The sequence below is a fragment of the Caretta caretta genome, chromosome 25 (genome assembly GCF_965140235.1).
Source record: "Caretta caretta isolate rCarCar2 chromosome 25, rCarCar1.hap1, whole genome shotgun sequence".
NCBI classification, from domain to species: Eukaryota; Metazoa; Chordata; order Testudines; family Cheloniidae; genus Caretta; species Caretta caretta.
This window is the reverse complement of record NC_134230.1, coordinates 16019358-16040195: the sequence shown is the minus strand read 5'-3', so window position 1 is coordinate 16040195 and position 20838 is coordinate 16019358. Positions and strand designations below refer to the sequence as shown.

Below are 20838 nucleotides of genomic sequence, written 5' to 3'. Positions count from 1 at the left end.
GGTGCATGATGTACTTGCTTTTAGACAATGGTGGGCCCCAAACCAAATTGGAGTCACATGTGCTAACTTTTCCTTAACAGACACCTCCACCTTTACAAAATCGCACATGTTGAGCGTATGTATGATCTGCAACACACTGAACAAAAGTTTGATAAAACGCATGCACATTTTAAGGGGTGGGATGAGGAAGACCTCTCGAGGTTGCTGGCGGTTGTAACAGGATTCCGTGGTGGACATGCCATTAACAGCTAAGAGCTACTTTATGCCAACTCAAAACCAGAACAACTGGCTGCGCTGTGCTGTGCTTCAGTACTAGCAGAAGGAATTCTGTTCGCATTGCCTCGGCTACCCTGGTTGTTAAGGCTCTTACCACAATTCTAACAAATGTTAAGTGAAGTTCGGAAGCTAATCAACAAACTATACCCCTTCGCCATCTTGCCATTCATGCCCGCTTCTATCAGCCGCACATTTGCTTTTTTATATTTCCGTGTCACTCTTTTTATCTGTTGAAAATATAAAGACAAGTTAACATCCTAGAAACCTGACTGCTTATAAAGCAAATCACATTATTTCCACCTGCATTTTAATATGTTGCTCCACGTACCGTTACTGAAAACGGACATTGAGAGTCAAGTTTAATCAAACAGGCAAACAAATAAAGTGAATAAAATTGGTACACTAAGAACAGCATGCGTGCACATGGCTGTATTAGTGGCTTGATGATGCAATTTATTTTACTTTATTTGAATTTATTCCCTTATTGCCGCACACTGGAAAAAAGCAAAGTAGCATGATCAAAACAAATTTACAGATTAAAGACAAGAATATCTGATAATGTAGAGTTAATTCATCTTTGGATTCTACCTGTGAACACTGTATTATGATGTACATTAATCATTCTTCCCTATCCAGGACAGAGTAATGCGTGTTCACAGCCACAAGAGGGATCACTTTGCTGGCTGTTCTGACAGGTAGCAACATAATACAAAGCAACGAATAAGGAGGAACTCATGAGAGTTTACTACCTAATAGAATGGGTTTCAGTGGAGAATTTATTATGTATTACAAAGCTCTCTGAGTGATTATCACCTTCTACACTGGAATCTGTAGCAAGTGCTCTCTCTTTAGACACCAGACTTGCAGCTACACACTTCAACAAGCATGTCATCCTTAACATCTGTGTCTTACTTAAAAGGTTACTGTGATGGGTTCCCAGTGAGGTTTGAAAAGGAAAAATATTGGTCTTGTGCCCTTTTTTCTACTTTCTAGGGTTTAAAGATCGCATCAAGAGATTTCCCAAAAAACCATTTTTCGCCCCTGCTCGTTTTTTACATCCAAAATACAGGTTCTCTCTACCCCAAAATATTATAGTGATTAGAGAATGAGGGAAACATCACAAGAATCAAGACAGATGAGCAATTTAGCAAGGCACTGATTTTTAATCAGGGGGATAAAGCTTTGGCGCGTGGGTTGTTTTTCATTAAAAAATATTTAATTCAAATGCCTAATGAGCACTTTGAATCTATAAGAGACATTTTTGTCCAAAACCCTGGTTTTTCAGTGGAACTAAGCACTAAGACATTTTAGATACTACCTTTCTCCACACACCCCCAAAAGATATTCTTCCAGCTAAACTAGAGAAGTCTAGACATTGAAGTTCCTGATATTTTAAAAGGTAAAAAATCAAAAGAAAAGTAAAAACCTTTAAATGCCTTTTATGCATAAAAATCCTTCACAGTTCATCTAACCAGCTCAGATCTGCACCGCACACCTTGCCATGTGAAAGCAAAATCTATCCTGCTTTCAGGTAGCCATTGTTTTTAAATGTTGTTCAAAGTAACATGCCATAGGGAGGAGTGCTGAGTGTTCTCAACTTATCCTGAAGTCAGTGAGGGCTGAAGATACTCAATACAGCCATACAGGATTTCAGAATCAGACCCTCGGATCCCGTTTTCAAAAAAGTAGTAAGATGCTGTTCTTACCACTGCTGGCCAATATGGATATCTTGGCAATTTGCACCAGACCAACATCCCTGGTTCAATTGAACATGGTTCTACAGCACAAAAATAAAAGTTAACTGGACTACATAATTAGACAAGTGTAATATTTACATAGCATCATTGATGTTCAAACAAGTAAGACGAGGTCCCTGAACTACAACCTCAAGTTACACTAAGAAACAAGGGTCCCTTTGTGCTAGGCATTGTACACAATACATAAAATGACTGTCCCTGCCCCAGAGATCTTACAATCTCAGTATCTCCGTTAGTCTCCTAGGAACACAGGAATTGCAAAACTGGATCAAACTCATGATCCATCTAGTCCAGTGTCCTCTCCAACAGTGGCCAGTGCCAGATGCTTCAGAGGAACATGCAAGCAACCCTGCAGCTGGCAAATATGAAATAATCTGCCCTCCATGACAATCTCAATGCAATCCCAAATAGGTAGAGATTAGTGGCAGGTCTTAAGACATTCTATTAGCATTAACTATAACAATCCTGGATAGTTTTGTTATCCAGATAAGTGCAATCCCTCTTGGGACCCTGGTAAGTTTTTTGGCCTTGACAACATTCTGTGGCAACAAGTTCCACAGTCTAATTATGTGTTCTGTGGGGAAAAAATCCTTTTATTGAAACTGAAATATAATAAATTCATATCCATTAGCTGTTCCCTTGTTCCTGTGTTATGAGACAAGGAGAACAGAAGCTCCTGAGCTAGTCTCTACACTAGTCATTATCCTGTATGTTATCACCATGTCCTTTTGTCATTATCCCCTTTTTAAGGTAAACCAGCCCAATCTTTTCCATCTCTATTTGCACAAGAGTTTTTTCCATGGCCTAATCATTCTCATCATCCTTCTTTTAACCCCTAATAAGGATATTGCAGAATTAGTAAGAGAGGGTAACAAGTACCACACATAGTATTCAAGAGGAGTGCGCACCACATATTTATATAATGGCACAATAATTTTTTGGAGTGTCCTCCAACATGGATCAGACAGAGAAAAAGATTTGGTGAAGGTGAATGAGGGAGCCAAAGAGACAAGGATAGAAGTTTTTGTGAACTATGCCTAGAGGGAAGCAAGAGTGGTGTGACAGGGTGCGAAGTGGATACTTCTAGTTCCATGTTGGGACTGGATAGCATACACATCCCCTGACATTCACCCACACCTGGAGTGAGAGGGGAGAAAGACAAGTCATCACATCATAGCGGCTCTTTCCAAAGACTACTGTAGTACTGGTAAAAGGAATTGACTGTCAGAGGCCTGAAGGAAACCCATGTTTCTGGGAGCAGAGACAGAAGACAACATGACCTGAGGATATTCCTTTAAGAGGAGTTTGCATGCAGCTTCTGGAGCTGTGCATGAACATGCTGCCACACTCAAATGAACAAAATGACATTCACAGTTTCTAACAAGAACAAGTCTAATGAATAAAAACATTTATGTTTGTTACCAAGGTATTAGTAAACAAAGTCTAAATCATATTTAAGTCTTCAATGACTAAGGCTCACAGAAATAGTTACATTCTCTTCTTACCTTGACGTAAAAGAATACTAGGAAGTTCTTCATCTTCTTCTTCTTCTTCTTCCTCATCTACCAAAGTTGTATCGAGAGATATCTCTCCTGGAGAGCTAAACTTCAAAGACAGATCAGAGGATTCCAATCCTGTAAGCAAAGTGAGAAGAACTGTTTTATCATAATTTTTTTCTGGTCGAGCGAGGTATCTTAATTTGAAAAATATCCCAATAGTATTTTGAATTACAGAGTTCATTACATCTATTAAGCTATGACAATTTGCCATTGTGCATTCCAACTTAAGCACACTGACAACTCCATTTGATTTTAATGGAGTTACTTCAAACTTACCCTGATGTAAAATCAGAATCTGGCCAGTGAATAAAGAGTTAAGAGCTTAAGAAATTAGGAAGAGGAGGGAAGCAGGACTTCTGTAAATAAGTGTCTGGAAACAGTAAGGATCTTTAAAAAAGAAGGGGGGTGGGGAAGAGACTTCTGCTAGGGTAGAATCCTTATGACTTAGAGAAAGGGAGAAAGTCAAAAGGTTGCATGGACTGCCTGAATTGAAGGAAACAATATAATACATTTTAGACAGACAAGCTAGTAGCAGTGTTGAGTACTGGAGAAATAATTATTCAAATATAAAATGATACACATGAATTAGTTCACAGGTATTTAGCCATATTTTACAGGGTGGCTTGCCCTTGGGCTAGGGAGCCTGGGGCCAAACCAACCCTGATTACACAATGAGCCCTACCTGAGGGGAATAAGGCAATTCCATATGAAGGGCAGAAGATGGCTGCAGTCAGGGGGAAGCTCAGAAGACTGCAGAGGAGCTCCTGCAGGGAAGACCCTGAGACCAAGGGAATTGCTCCAGCTAGGAAGAACTGGGAGTAGCCTGCAAAGGCAAAAGGGACTCTGACCGACCAGGGGAGTTTTGTCTATAACTAGATAAAGGCTGGAGAGACAACTTTTGCATTTAGTTTTGAAACTTTAAGTTAATAAATTAAACCCTACAGAAGGCAGTGGTGACCAGACTGGAAAAACCTTTGCGGAGTTGTTTGGGGATCCAAGAAGGGAAACTGAGGTGAGGGACTGCATGCTGGGCTGCCCTGAGGCCATAGGGGATGCGATTAAGTGGCTACTCGTCTGCATCATATGATTCCACTAAGCCACACAACAGGATTTACAGAGATTAATCCATAAGTAAGAAGTTCAGTGTTGTCCCACACACTGGAAAAAAATAAGAATATATTTGTAGATATGATACTAGCCTGCTTCTTTGCACAGTATGAAAATAAAGAAAGCAGCAAGCTATGGCTTGGTTTTGACTAAGACTGAGTCTTTGAAAAAATGTAGTGGCAAGGAAGCATCTAAACACTTATTACTAATTTAATTGACTTCGTAATTTGAAATAGAACAAATTAGCAAGAACAATTGACGCTCTTTAGAACAGTGAATTTGGGAAAAAAAGAAATCAAACAAGATACAAAAGAGCAGTAAGAGAGGCAAGGTGTGAAATTGACTGCTCAAAATACAAGTATTGCCAAAGATTATCTGCCTCCTTATAACAATACACTTGTCAATGGATGTAGAAATTGTAGATATTCAAGTAGTAAAACATCAAGCCAAGGTCAAACGATGAAGGAGACTGAAGCCAAGAATTAACACTGGAGAATTACAAGAGGAATCAACAAGGCATTAAAATATAAGCTTGTGCAATTTTCACGTGAACTGTTCAGCGAAGGAACCAGAACCCCTAAAAAGTGCGCTAAGAAACTTATCAATTATTAGAATGCTGAAGAGCAGGAAAAATCCTACCAATTAATGGAAGGTTTGCAAGTTTCCACTATATTTCTTAGTAACATTGAACTGCAAAATAGGCAGATAATTATCTGACAGTGCACAAAAAGTTAAAACATTTAGTAAAGCGGAAATGATATGTTATGGGTACTGTAAAGATGCTCATTGTCCCCCCACACTAACATCTTGTTAGTAGAGAGAGCCAATGATTATACCACTGTATAATGTTTCTCTAAACAAAAGCTCACTGTTGTAATGATTATTGTATCGGATATTTACATGAATAGGATTTGTAAAAACTTCCTAAATGAAGAGTTTAACAAACAACAAAAATAAAATTTAGTAAATCACATCTAGTACTGGTAAATTGTTCTGTATCGTAACTCTCAACCCAAAGCATTATTGGAATGCAGAAACTGTTGAACTGTCCATCTCACTGAGCAATTCTGAAATTTCCCAAACAGAAATTTCCCAAATTTCTTCCTTCTAGCCAATATGACTGAACAGTTTCCACATTTAAATTTCAGGGAAACTTTTTTTTTTTTTTAAAGATAAAGTCAGAGGGACTGGCCATAATGGACTTTAGTATAAAATGAGTATTCAGAGAATCCCTTCCCCAAGATATTGCAACTTCCCACAAAAATAGATAAGCAATATTTGAAAATCAAATGACATAAAAGTCCTAGTTCCCCCAATGAAATACTCTACCTTCTTCGTCTTCATCAAAATCAGGCAGCTGACAGTTTTTAGCTTTATTCACAGGACTATGTGAAGTATCCTTATTCTCCTCTTTTTTAAGCTCAGAAAGAGGGCTATCAGAATATTTTTTGTGTTTAGAAGCCCCAGATAAAGGTTCATAGCAACTTATGCATCCCCCTTTTCTGTGCAGAGGTGAAACTGCAGTAGTCCTTTGTTTCCAGCTAGCACACTTTGAATTCACAGGCTTTTTGCTCCCATCTAACATTTTATATTTCCTTGCAGGAGCGTCTCTCTCTTCACTGATGTTACTCTCTAATTCAGGTGAGGTACTCGTAATAGAAAAATCCAGAAATCTCTTTTTGGGCAGACCCCTAACATTTGGCCTTGTTCCAGCAGATATTAACATAGTAGAATTGCAGAAAGGAGATACTGGGGTACTCTCTCTAACAAAAACATGTTCTGAATCATCTGGAAATTTAGTGCTAAGAGATGAGGGTTCGCCTGCATCTCTTGGTCTCTTTCTTCCTTTCTTACTTTTCTCATTCTCTTTTAGCAAAAGTGATGAGCTTTTTCCTGTTTTCGACTTTGGCAACAATTTGGATTTTACTTTTTTCTGTTTAGTTAATGTTTTTACTTTTGATTTAGATGTCTTGCAATGCTGACCTTCTGACCTCCACGTGCTAGAAAAGTCGCCAGATTTAGATACTGAAGATTTTCTTCCATTTCCACACGTTTTAGCTGTCTCCTTGGAACTGAGCCGACATTTTTGTTTGGTTTTTTTTGTATCAGTTTGTGGGCTGGGTGTCTTTTGTTCCCTTTTTTTCTTCAAGGTCTCACCCCCTTCCAATTCTATTTTTGGGGGAGATATTGGACACCTAGTCACAGGAGGAGATAATGAAGTTCTTATTTTCTTTTCTTTCTGGGCTGATCGAGTAGTTCGTCCCTCAACTGAAGGCCTTACTTGTTTTGGAGAGGCACTCAAAATATCTAGAGCGATTTTAAGAGCCTTGCGATACTTCAGTTCTTCCACAGCATGACTAGGTTTATTCCTCTGGTCTGTTGAAAGAGGCATGCAAGAAGTTATGACAACTTTTCCTTTGTGTATTAAAAACATGATGTACTGTTTTTATAGTACCTCTTGCACAGTGCATCACAGAATGCATGGCAAAAAGCACCATTAATTTTAAAGGAAGACAGTAAGTAAATGCGAACAAAAAAGCTCATGTTTCTTGGATTACAAATTTGAAATAGACTTGTACAGGTTAAAAACACATCCTGGCAAAGATTCTCTGTTATGTCTCCGACGGTGCAGCACGGAAAGCCTAGCACAGGGGAAGGAAAAGCAAAATTGAATAAAAGAGCATATAACTAAACTGCTACCAAAATGGTCATCAGACCATTTTCCACAAGCAGATTTGAGATGCCAACTAAATGAAGCAAGCTGGAAACCCATAAGGAAAATGATTCACAGGCATTAAGGCCAGTAGAGACCATTACAATCTTCTAGTCTGATCTCCTGCGTAACAAAGGCCAAAGAACCTTGCTCAGTAAACTGTGCATCAGGGCCATAACTTCTGATTAAACTTTATAGCATCTCTTTCCTAAAGATACCCAGTCCTGATTTAAAGACTTCAGATTATGAAGACTCCACAACATCCCTAGGTAAGGTGTTCCAATGGTGAATTACACTCGCTGTTAAAAATGTGCACCTTATTTCGTATCTGAATTTGTCTAGTTTCAGCTTCCAACCACTGGATCCAATTATGCCTTTTCCTGCTATACTAAAGTGCCCTTTACTGTCAGAAGTCTCTTCCCCATACAGGTATTGGTAGACTGTGATCAAATCACCTCAAAACTTCTCTTGGATAAATAGACTGAAGCCAGGTCAACACTTGCAAGGATTTGCCGGTATAGTGATACTGGTATACTACAGCAGCAAAGCACTCTTGCGTGGATGCAATTCATACTGGGAAAACTTTTTCCAGTATAAAACTTATACCACCCCTCCTAACAAAATAAGGTATACCAGCAAAAACTGCATCTACGGTAGGGGCTTTTGGCAGCAGAGCAACATCAGTCACACCTCATCAGACCCCTGACCAACATAGCTAAGCTGGCAACAAGTTTTTAGCGTACATCTGGCCTGAACTTCTTCAGCTAGGAGACATCTTTTCCCGACATGGAGCCTGGAGACAGAAAAATGAAGCAGCTTTGCCCAAGGCAACATAGCAAATCAGTGGCAGAGCCATAATCAGAACTCAAGACCTGCTGACTCCCATTTGTCCTCATGCCTGTAAGAATAAAGTTTCCATATCTGTGTTGCTTCACACACCGTTTCCAAATTACAAATAATTTAAACATGGGAGTTTAGAGATCTATAGGTGACCATCTTACTACTAAATAAGCTTTTCTTAAAAAATAACTGTTACATGGCTTGCACAGAAGTCACTCCTCAGAGTACAGATTGGTATCACATTACAGAGATGGCATATTTGGGGAGCATCAGAGGTAGTTGTTTGTGATGTTTCATGTATCCACATGGAGACTGTTTTTGGAAGCCTCCCAGGGAAATGAATGAGTCAGGTATTTAGATATTCACCCACCCATTTCTTCCTTTTCTACCACCCATGTAAAGCATTAAAAACTTTAAAGTATCCCACCTAATTCAGAGGCAATGACTTTTATGCGCTCCTCCTTCAAAGGCTCCGTGTCCGTACAGTTCACATTAGTCCTGAAAATACAGTAAAATTGTCCTTGAGTCTTAAATTGGTAATGACATGAAATTGTTTTAGAAGTCTCGTTTTCTTTAGGCAATAAGAAATCAATACCTCTTCCTCAGAATTTTGAATAGCAGAAATCAACTGTCATATTGACAGAAAAACATTGCAACTTGCTGGTTAGTGTGGACTGCATGGCCAATAATAAAATCAAGAGGTTGACTGGTAAGGTGGAATATATCAAGTCCACTATCTAAAATATTTCAATGATTACACGATACTATACTGAAGTACAGTAATCAAAAAGAAATTTTATCTTTTGCCTTCTGAAATACAAGGAGGGTTTGCTATTTTTAATGACCATGAAACAGGTTTCAAATCAAAACCTAGAACAGTTTAAGAATGGCATGTTAGTACAATTCAACAGTCATAAGATTTTATGCATTTAAAAACGGACAAAATTCTGGTTAGCCAACAAGACACTTCAGAAATCAATTAATCTTGTTTTAGAGACAGCTTCAAGAACCAATGATTACAGTATGTTTGCCATACATTTGCATTCTTAAATATAAGATGATTAATGACAAGGGTACTTAACTGTTCTTCCAGACCGAGTATTTCAACTTTGAAAGAGGCTGCTTTTGCTTTAGAAACAATTGGTCTTCTGGAAGTTCTGATTTTGTATAAAACCTAAATGAAGAAGGAAGTATAATTTTTACAGCCATGCACACAATGTTCATAAGAGTAAAGATGGCATACAGCATGCATCCCAAATGAAGGCACGAGGAGAAACTCAGAAAGCTATGCTGTAAGGAAGAGCCTCATCCTAGCTATATCGGATATGGGATATGCAATGGAATCCATCTTAACATTAAGTATTCCCCCTCATCACATAATTTTTTATAACATTATTTGCATATCAAACTATTAATGGAACAGTACTACCTATGCACACTGACGTCCCTGAAGCCTTGGAAAGTACCACAATATCAATGTTAGCTTTTAGTCAAAACATGCAACATTGCCTGTAACTGTTTTTTTAAGGTTTCAGAGTAGCAGCCGTGTTAGTCTGTATTCGCAAAAAGAAAAGGAGTACTAGTGGCACCTTAGAGACTAACCAATTTATTTGAGCATAAGCTTTTGTGAGCTACAGCTCAATTCATCGGATGCATTCAGTGGAAAATACAGTGAGGAGATTTATATACACACAGAACATGAAAAAATGGGTGTTATCATACACACTGTTAGGAGAGTGATCACTTAAGATGAGCTATTACCAGCGGGGGGGGGGGGGGGGAGAGAACCTTTTGTAGTGATAATCAAGGTGGGCCATTTCCAGCAGTTAACAGGAACGTCAGAGGAGCAGTGGGGGTGGGGGGGGCGGTAGGAAATAAACATGGGGAAATAGTTTTACTTTGTGTAATGACCCATCCACTCCCAGTCTCTATTCAAGCCTAAGTTAATTGTATCCAGTTTGCAAATTAATTCCAATTCAGCAGTCTCTTGTTGGAGTCTGTTTTTTAAGTCTTTTTGTTGTAATATTGTGACCTTTAGGTCTGAAATCGAGTGACCAGAGAGATTGAAGTGTTCTCCGACTGGTTTATGAATGTTATAATTCTTGACATCTGATTTGTGTCTAAAGTTTATATATTTACTTGGATCTGCTGTAAAAAAGTCACAATTGATTAGAAGATGCCATATCACTCCATGGAAACAAACATTCCATGATTGTTGTAAGAGGCTATTTTAAGAAAACTAATTGTACACAAGACGGAGATAGAAGAGATTCTATTCAATCAAGTCTGTCCCCTAGCAGGATATAACCTTTAACAGAGCCAAAAGGCCACAGATATTCATGTTTCTACTCCGAAGACGTTTTTCTATTCTTGTTATTTCTCACACTTGCTGACCTGAAAATAGACAACCAATTTGCTTTCCAACCTGCCTAGGGAATCTGAAACATTTTCAAACAAAAATAGTATGTGTTTATGTCAGCATGGAAAGAAATTTTAGCTATGCCACGGAGAAAATTGCCCTCCCACAACTAACTCATGGAAATGCAAGAGACTTGGATTGGCCAATGAAACTAACTGAGTTTAAGAACATCAATAAATGTACTTGCTTTCTTTGATGATTTAGAATATTGTGTTACATTATTTTAGTCTGATCTTTTCTGAAGCAGATCAACACAAAAGGTGTGCTCTATATTCATGGTGCCAACTTCTCTACCAGATTGTCCCAAATCTCATTTTGTTTTGCTTCATGCTGTTGAATGAAAACTAAAGTGAATAGCTCTGGAGCATCTTGTGAATAAAAGAAACCATTTCACAGAATACGGTTGCTAATGTAATAGTGCTGTTATTCCTTTCCCCCTACCCTTGCTTATGTCCAATGAAACTTTAAATAGACAACGTGCAAAACAAATTTTGGATTTATGTTGGTATTTAAATCACGTTCACTCTGGTGGCATCTTAGTGTCTTTATTTTGGCACATACACAGTTCCTGCAAAACTTGATATAACAGGAGCAAACACACAGCAAAGTAGATTAACTATGCTTGGAACAAATTAAGATCTCTCTTGTTGAATATAAGTTAAGAACGATATATTTGATGAGTACCCTTCTTATTGTTATATCCAAATCTACTAAAATACAGGGAACCAATAAAGATCTCTAGTTTTCCTAAAAAAAGCTACCCATTTGCACTAGGAAATATAAAACATTATTTGTAAATTCATATTACGATACTTTTATGGTAATTGAAATCTCCTAAATAAATTCAAATTACAAAACTCCTAGTTTACTAACAAAACAAGCATCTTACAATAAAAACATAACTGTGCACAAGGGACCTTTTCCATTAAGAACCCCCTCTAGTCCATGTGGCTTGTGTTTCAAAATAGCAAGTACAATGTTTTGGGTGAGTAATGCTCTTTCTTGTTGCCTTGCAGAAGAAACAGGGAACAGTCAGTGAAAAATTAGTATAAAGGAGGCTAACGTACTGGAAAAAATTATGCAAAGGAAGTGAAAAGGAGTTGAGGAAAAGACAGACAAATTATAAAGGAAATAACAGGAATGAAGAACATGGCACAGATAAGTACATCCTTATCTTGTGTTAAGCTACCTCCCAGGAATGATAAGAAACTAAGGAGAAGAGTTGGAGAATTAAACTGGGAACACGCTTATGAATACATTTAACAAAATGAACTGACACAAAAGTATCAGTTGTTTAAGCTGGGAAGTGGAAAGTAAAGTGATACTTTACATCAAGCAGACGTTACTGACTTTACGTTAGGTTAATATAAAAGTTATCTTCCCTCAATAAAAGGATTTTTTAAAAGTATGACAGGGAATAAGGCTGCATCTCCACAATAAGCAGGGAAACCTTCTATCTTATCTATTAAAGCTTACATTTGGCTTCAACTCCTTGCCATCCAGATTAAAAGCCTCTGGCAAACATTCAAGACAAATCTGCTGACAGTCTAAGCAACTCTTAACTAGAAACACTTCCCTAGTTGCCTCTTTGCCATCATATCAAACAAACTACTTTTTTTCATTTCAAAGTCTGTCCTGATCTATCCCCACTCTACCTGCCATCTCTCATTCAGTATTAAAGTAGACTCCCGCCTCTGCTTGGCCCATGAGGCCAATTTCCATCGCCCATTTGCTAAATTTTCAAACAAGCACCTTCACGCTTCTGCTGACGCTTCCCCTCATGCTTGGGAGAAGCTCCCTATAAATATTTGCAAAACTAATTCATTTTCCTTCAAAACTCTCTTTTGTTGTGAGGAAAAAAAAAAGCTGACAACAGGTAGGCTGCTGGTGTGCTAAGATCACTGCCTATCATGTGGACAGATACTGTCTTGTTGCTTCCTTGTATGCCCCCATCTGTCTGTATCCATCTGTTCTCATTTTATACTTAGATTGTAAGTTGTGTGGAGCAGGAGGCTCTGTTTGTGCATCATCTAATACAATGGGTCCATATACATTAGTCCAGGACTGAAGTTCCTAGATGCTACCAAAACACAAATCATCAACCTCATGTTTACTTGGAAATCATAATTTCTAAATAAGATTTGTCCCTGTCAATAATTCCAATTTTTTTGGCCTAGGTAATTCATTTCTGGTGTTGTCTCCAAATAGGAAATTTCAAATAGAATAAGTTGCTTGGCTTTTGAGTACATATCACATGACGCATCCCTCTCCCACACTCCCTACCTTTTCCTGATATCTTGAAGAGGGTGGGAGAAAACCTCCAAAAAGTTTCTCCTCATTCCTATACCTATTTAAATGGTACCATAATGCTCTCACCTTTGCTGGCCATAGACGGTTCTTCCATTTGCACAGGATATATTCTTGATCGGTCATGACTGTGTTTCATGTAGGATAAGCAAGGTAACTACTGCCAGGCTCAGTGTATTCTGAAACAAAAATGATATTACATGGATCTCTAAGTGTAACAGTCTTTTAACAACTCAATTTACCTTATGAAATAAGAGTTATGCAATATCTCAAAACAATTTAATACTACATAATTATTGCTTATTTAATATTATAAATTTCTGTTAATTTCTCCCATATTGTTTTGTACATACACATCCCAGCATTATCAAGGATAGCTATTAATATTAATGCACAAAGTGAAAATCATTCTAGTCTAGTGCAACACACCACCAATGTGTTTCAGGCTGCTAGAGTGGTCCTGTTGTATTGAGAAATTAGTGAATAAAGTGAACCTGCAGATGAGAATAAAATAATGATATTCAGTTATCATCGCAGTCCAGTGCATGCCAGAGGGGACTAACGTACCCGTCTACTTTGCCCGCTGAGCTAGTTGGAAAGGATAAAATATTCAATTTTTACCAAATTCAGATAACCAGTGTTTCTACAGTATCAGAGGGGGAGCCATGTTAGTCTGGATCTGTAAAAGCGGCAAAGAGTCCTGTGGCACCTTATAGACTAACAGACGTATTGGAGCATAAGCTTTCGTGGGTGAAAGAATCCCCACTTCGTCAGATGCTCCAATACATCTGTTAGTCTATAAGGTGCCACAGGACTCTTTGCCAATGTTTCTACAAAATACCCAAACAGTCTAATTATAGCATTGCAAAGTAAGCGCTTCCCAGGTTTATCTAGGTGAATTGTCACATCCTGTAACTTATCCCAAACTTGGCTACCCTTTTTGAGGCTTATTTAGAGAACGTGAATTTTTCAGATTCTGAATGTTTTACATGTTTGTTAGAGACCTGAAAAATTCGATGAATTACATACATATTCCAAAAAAGCTTCATGTACTTACAAGGCTGAAGACTTAATTTACATGAAGTCTTGTTGTTTGGTCCTACATATGAAAGGTTAAGTGAAAAGTAAAGTATAATTTTTACATTTAAATACAGTACTTAAAAGAGACCATACTTGTCACCTTGTTTGCATTAGGACAAACATTTATGATTGCAATATGATATATTTACAAATAACTTTTTTCCTCCCTTATATTTTGCATTTCTTCAGACAATTTTGTACTTTGAATACAGATTACATCCCATTTCCTACCTCTCAAACACAGACACATTGCTAGTGCTCAATAAATAACTTTGTTTTAGCAAGAATACTAAAAACATCATAAAGGTATAAATTATAATTGCTACATAAGTGATGTTAGTGCAGAAATACTACTCTACGTTTAGTTCCCAGAACGGTCCACTTTAGTCCCTAGCTCAGAAAGATCAATACATGCCCACTTACTAGTTTATTCAGCTTACTTCAGTTTTGTTGTACTCAAGCTAAATTGAACTCACTCCAAAAACCTGCAGTGGGCGACGTCCCAGAAAAAGGTTTGTTCTACCAGTCAACAAAAGTATACCTCATCAGCGGCAGATGGGCTCGTGCAAAAAGAGGGACCAGGACAGTATCTGGGACCCCAAAAACTTGAGCAATCACAAGTTCCAAGACAGAAGAGAGAGGCCAGCCTGCTCAAGTGCAGCAGTCCCCGCTCCGCCCCCAAGTGCCAACCCACCCCACAAAAACTACCGTGGAAAAGTGGGCGCAGAGGCAAAAGTCCCACAGCTCAGGGAGGGGCTATGGTGGGGGGGAGAAAACAAGAGGGGGGCCCTTTAAAGTCTCACACACACACCCCTGGAGAGAAAGGGCTGGTCTGTCTTGTACACAGAGCCCAGCCCCCTCTTAACGGGAAGAGGGGCACCCCCCCCCCCGAGATCGCCCTTGTGTGGGTCAGGGCAAGGGGGTGAGGAACCCAACGGGGGGGGGTCCCACGCGCCCCCTCTGAGGAGAGCTGAGTAGTTTGAGCCACCCGCCCCACAGAAGGGTCCCAGCCCCCAATTCCTCAGGAGCCCCCTATTGGGAGGGAGACCCCGCGGGTGGGGGGGGGAGAATGGGGGTGTACAGGCCCCCCCCCGAGGAGGGCTGAGCTGTCTGAGCTACCAGGAGATCCCATGCTAAGGGGAGAGCCCAAGCGCCACCCCCGAACCTGGGGAACCCCCCGATGACCAACCCGCACGCGCAGCCCCCCCGTTACCTCAGAGCGCTACGCACGCAGCCGCCCAGTCAGAGGAGACCCAGCCCCGCCCCCTTCGCTCACCGCGCGTACACAAGAGCAGGACCCGGCCCTCCCGGCCCCTTCCGCCATACCCAGCCTCGACCTGGCTCCGCCCCAACGGCGGCTCCGCGCGCCAGGCCCGGCCCCGCCCACCGCGCGCCGCCCAGGCGGCCGCCGTAACTCCCGCTCATGCGCACAAGTTGTAACTTTGTCAGCCTCGCGCAAGCGGGCCAGGGGGCGGGGGAGCGCGGGCGGCCAATCAGAAGGCGGCCTCCGCCCCTCCCCACCGGCACGAGGCTTGGAGGGGGGATGGGTCCGCCAAGGGGGTGACGTGAGTGATGCGGGCTGTCAGCACGCCGGGTCGTGAGGCAACCGCTTCAGGCGTTATCACGGGGTGGCCCTGGCGTGGGGGTTGGGTGCTGTGGTGACATCATGAGGTGACGTAGAAACCTGAGGCCCTGAGCTCCGCGTGTCGCGACCTGACCCAAGGAAATATGCTGTGGGGATCCTGACAGCTGATTGAACTGGACACTCTCCTGGTCAGTTTCATGCCTCCCCAGGGAAGTCTCATGAAACTGACACAATTCTTGTCAATTTCATGCCTTTCCTCCCCCCAGATTCATGAAACCTGCACAATCCTGGTCAGTTTCAGCCTCCTCCCCATAGACTCATGAAATGGACACACTCCTGGTCAGTTTCATGCCTTTCCTCCCCCCCCCCATAGACTCATGAAACCTGCACAATCCTGGTCAGTTTCATGCCTCCCCCTCCATAGACTCATGAAACTGACTAGATTGGTCTTTTTTTTTTTTCACCATTGAGGTGGGGGGCCAGGAAAGGGACAAGAATCATGTCAATTTCAGCCAGGCTTTTCCAGGGTCCCTGGCTGGGAAACAGCTCTGACATGCAGACTGCCCCAGTGATCCTGGAAACCCATCCCAGGACTTCCAGGCCACCAGCTCCATGTCAGGGAGCTTGGAATCCCTGGGGTCCTTGACCCAGTGGCAGTCTATGTAGTGGGGGTGCCCTGGAGTTGCAGACCTTGGAAGCCCAAGCTCTCCAGGCAAGCTGGCAGGATTCCATCAGAATTCTGCTTCTTGTTTATCGGAAGTGCATCAAACCCAATACGTTCCCACAGAACATTTCAGGTTAGACAAATCAACATTTTCCTGACTAGCTCTAGTCAGTAACAGACTATAGCCAGAAGTCCAGGCTACCCTTGCTGAGAGCAGCCACAAGGGCCCAACCCACTAACCAACCCTTAGGCTTGCATTGTGTAATCATGCCCCAGCCGGAACTTGAGCTAGTACTTTTTCTACTTAACTACATCCTTTGCAATCTTCATAGAATCCACTTTCTTTATTCCCAGTTTTGGAAAAATATCTTTTACAATCCTCAAAAGCATCAATCAGAGCCAACTACCAAACAAGTCAAGTGGGGCAGAGGGAGGCGTGAGTGAGTTTGTGTGTGTTGCTCTATTTTAGTTTGAGACACTCCGGGAAAAACAAAAGGCCATGGGCCTTTGACGTTTACACTGTTTTTGTTTTATTGGTTGTTTGTTTTCGTTGTGAGTTCCTAAACAGTTTAATGTCTGAACTCACTAGGCATGCTCTAATTCCAGCAGAGGTAACCTTGGAGTGGATGAGTGGTTTATAAACCTGCATTTAAAGAGTTCAGAATGTTCACTCCATCCAGCAGTGGGATTTAATAGAAATCTATAAGTGCGTTATACTATGAAAAAAACAAACAAAAGATAGCCTAGGGAGCCATTGCTTTGTCAAGCCTAAGTCAGTGGAGTGGTGTTATAGCTCTGCTGGTCTCCAGATATTAGAGAGACAAGATGGGTGAGGTAATCTCTCTTACTGGACCAACTTCTATTGGTGAAAGAGGCAAGCTTTCAAGCTTACATAGGGCTCTTCTTCAGGTCTGGGCCTAAAGTCATACATTTTAGGGCAGTCTCAACAGGATGACAGCCTAGAACAGGGGTAGTCAATAGGTGGACCCAGACCACCAGACATTTTTAACAGACCCCCAAATCTTTTTATTTACTTGTTATCATTATTGTTATTTTTATTATTATTTTCTCTTTCGTCTGGACCTTGACTATACTTTTCAGGCTTAACTTGGTCCACTTAGACAATAGATGGCCTACTTGGAAGGGCAGATTCTTATTACACTAAGGAGCCTTCATGTAAAGGAAAATTAGGCTAAGAATCTTGTCCCTTTATCTTCTAGTCAAACAGAAGCCAGGCAAGAGAAGCCCTTAAAAACCTAGGCCCTAGATATAGTATTCAGTTTCCTGAAGCCTGAAAGTCAGTTATGTGAAGGTGGATTCAGGCAACCATGTAAAAACGAGATCAGCTGAGAATTATTTGTCCCTATCAGATGAGCAACACAATCCCCTAACCTTCCCCTCTGACTGACAGCTCAACAGTAAACACAAAGGATCCATCCATGTGTTGTAATGATTAATATTTATTGATACTTTTATAAATACCGATAACACTGAAAATGTTAACACTTAATTGAATTAGTAAATTATTATTAAAACACATATCTACAGATCAAAGCTGTACGTTCTAGTTAGGTTTATTCCAGGGAGTACATTTTTCTCTACCTTTAAACTATCATTATTTACAGAATAATTCTTTTTTGAAATGACAAATTTTTTTTTTTTTTGCGTCGTATTTTCCCTCGGATTCCTTCTATTGTTGCAATATCCCTTGTTATTCAGTGTTCTCAGCCTATCAATTTTTTTTTTGTAGTTCATCCTGCAAAATAAAGAGCGTCCTCAACTGCCATTGAAGTCAACCCAGCAGTTATTTAGCAATTTACTGGCTTGGACCCTAAGCTTTATGGGCTATGTTGCCGTGAATGCTTGAGCCTTCAGGGTGCACTAGGCACTCTGGTCTTAATCTGTAAAACATTTAAGCTTGTGCTTAACTTTAAGCATTTGTGGCCCCATTGAAGTCCAATTAAGCAAAGCAACATTTAAAGGTGAAGTCCTGACCCCACTAAAATCAATGGCAAAACTCCCATTGACTTTGATGAGGAGATGATTTAATCTGAAGAGTTTTGCAAGATCAGAGCCAGCGTGTTCAGCACTCTGTGAAATCAAGCCCTACATGCATTAAAAAAAAGCCCTGTTGTCCTTTCAGATTCCATCATTGATCTCACCTTAACAATATGGTCTGCATTAATCATATCCCATCTAAGAAATAAAAGTTAATTAGAGGAGTACTTCTCTAGCCTAGAACTAGTATACTTTTCCAATCAGTAAAACTCTTGGACTTAATCTCTCCCCACTACATTTTTTGTTTCACATCAAAAAAATTCCCTTATAAACCCTTATGTATAATCTTTCCAATTTCTACTTGTGCTGTGAATAAATCTGAAAATCATTTGACTGTTTTATAGTTCTGACTTGCTCTCTGTCCCCTTTTAGATTTTGCATCAGCAACACTAAATGCTTAGGCTAAATGTAAATGTAAGTTTTATTTGTGAGCCCTTAGTTATCAGATTCCGAACTGTACATACAAAGTATCAAAAATGAACCTTATTTACAATTTCAATCTCTTTCAGTTGAGATTTTCTGCCAGGAGCCCATTGTTGCACACATTGGGCCAGCTCCTTAGTGGTGTAAATCAGTGTAGCTCCATTAACTTAAATGGAGCTATGCCAGTTTACAAGTTTTGAGACTGGATCTATAGGGAGCGATCTGACTGAATGACAGCTCATAGTCCCAAACAGGTTACATACAGTATTTCTAAAATTGCTTTTCACTGACTTGATGCCTCTGAATGGTTATCCAGCAGTACAGTGATAATTGCGCCAAAAAAAGCTAACTGGGATTTTTCCCAAATACTCTATCAATTGATTTCAATAACCTTAAAAAACCCAAAACAACATTATGCTGCACAAAGACATTGTCTTCAACGCAAGATACCCAGAAACAACAGCACTTCTTGCCTGTTACAAACAAAGTTTTAGGATGCTCAGTCGAAATATTTACGTTGTTCATCATTAGAATTAATTGTGTAAATTGTGGCTTAGAAAGCAAATGCAAAGGTTGGAATAGCCAATGGCCTCTGCTGTTAAGAACCATGTGATCTGCATTGTTGTCTGTAGCACAAGACTGAACTTCTTAAAAGCAACTGAAACTGGAGTGTAATTGAAGCACAAATTAAACAGGGCAAGCACTATTTCTTTGAATGGCATCAAATGTCTAGGTCCAGATGTGTCTGCCAACCCTAACTAAAATATCCCACGGTTGGACCTTGAAGATTTAACAATGATAATAATAGAGAGAACATAGGTATATTTAATGAGGGAAGACCGTGAATCTAAGAGGATTATTTACATTAAATTACAAAACAAGTCATGAAGATAACATAATTTCTTTTGTAGGGAAGGTAAAAATGCCCATATCTGCTGTTTGCTCCTCTTTCATATGCCATAGACAAGGTGGCCATGAATGGTTTGTTGGAAGTCCAACTTGCCAACTTTGGTTTGCTAGGTTGGTCCATATAGACACCCACATACACAGCCACCAGTTACAATTGTACTAGATACAGGACATTAAATAAGGATGCATCACATGAGAGACCAAGTGCTTATCAAAGCACACCTACTACATGCTATGTATTATTCAGAGTCCCAGTTTCCAATAATTTCCCAGATGCTCCTCCCTTTACTGGGTATCCCTCTGCCTACTCCTCTCCATATGGCTGTGGCCAAGAGTCGTGGGATATTGTTTAGTTAAAGTTGTTAAGAGCCAGCAGTCATATTTATAACATTAACTTTCACAGCTGGCCCCATTAAACACAACCTTGGGAGCTGCAGGGCAATCACTTTGGAAAGCTTCCAGGTTCCCTGCCTTTGCCGAGGGACCTGTTGCACTGGATTCGAGGTGGCTGGGCATGGAAGAGCTATCAGGATTGTCTTGGAGACGGGAGTTCTCAGCTGCCTGGGCCAGGCAAGATTCTTTGGTACCTTCGTGAGTACGTCCATTTCTGGAGCTGTCATGATGCCCGTGGTTACCTAGACGGCTAGAAGCGACTACAGCTTTCATTGCAGCCTATTTAAAAACAAACATGAGGAGTAAATGAACAGCAGTGGTGCAAGGATGCATTTCAGAGATTTGCTACTTGGATGTAAGTTCAGAAACACTCTGATGCTACAAAAAATGGCTGTAATGGTTCCCAGGCCTGTGCTGATAAAATAAAAAGCCCTCGACAAAATAACCTTGGTTCTTCGATAGGGCCAGTGGGATGAAGAGACAAAGTCACATGGAAATGGAAATAAAAATATATATATTTCCATATGTGCTATGCTTCTTGGTTCTAAGAAAGGATAATGAATAGCTTAGATCAGAGACCAATGTATTCTTACAAGAAATCAAATCATATTAGGCCAACCGGAGTGATTTCTTTTAGTTTAATTGTATTAACATTTTCCAATCAAGCGTATTTTATATTGTATTGAAGTGTATCCCTAGGCCCCAACCCTGCAAAACGTAATGCGTATGTAAGTTCAAAGTCAATTTG

The 20838-nt window shown here is 40.2% G+C and overlaps 2 protein-coding genes across 7 annotated transcripts in view; both read right to left on the bottom strand.

Annotated features, from left to right (window-relative positions):
- Positions 1-15443, bottom strand: part of PWWP3A (PWWP domain containing 3A, DNA repair factor) — a 31080-nt gene extending 15637 nt beyond the window's left edge. For 2 of the 6 annotated variants that reach the window (XM_048830791.2, XM_075123352.1), the window contains exons 1-8: positions 15272-15397; positions 13048-13157; positions 9335-9426; positions 8680-8750; positions 6029-7075; positions 3539-3667; positions 1983-2053; positions 424-503 (exon numbers count right to left, since the gene is read on the bottom strand). In XM_048830791.2, the coding sequence (XP_048686748.2) occupies positions 424-503; positions 1983-2053; positions 3539-3667; positions 6029-7075; positions 8680-8750; positions 9335-9426; positions 13048-13104 (1547 nt within the window). In that variant the 5' untranslated portion in view covers positions 13105-13157; positions 15272-15397. Of the gene's footprint in view, positions 1-423; positions 504-1982; positions 2054-3538; positions 3668-6028; positions 7076-8679; positions 8751-9334; positions 9427-13047; positions 13158-14035; positions 14065-14481; positions 15236-15271 lie in introns of those variants that run through there. The other 4 variants (XM_048830796.2, XM_048830793.2, XM_048830790.2 and 1 more) reach the window with 4 other exon arrangements.
- A 2304-nt stretch (positions 15444-17747) lies between these two features.
- Positions 17748-20838, bottom strand: part of LOC125627091 (calcium/calmodulin-dependent protein kinase type IV) — a 45912-nt gene continuing 42821 nt past the window's right edge. The window contains exon 11 of the mRNA XM_048830874.2: positions 17748-20369. Within this exon, the coding sequence (XP_048686831.2) occupies positions 20088-20369 (282 nt within the window). The 3' untranslated portion in view covers positions 17748-20087. The remainder of the gene's footprint in view (positions 20370-20838) is intronic.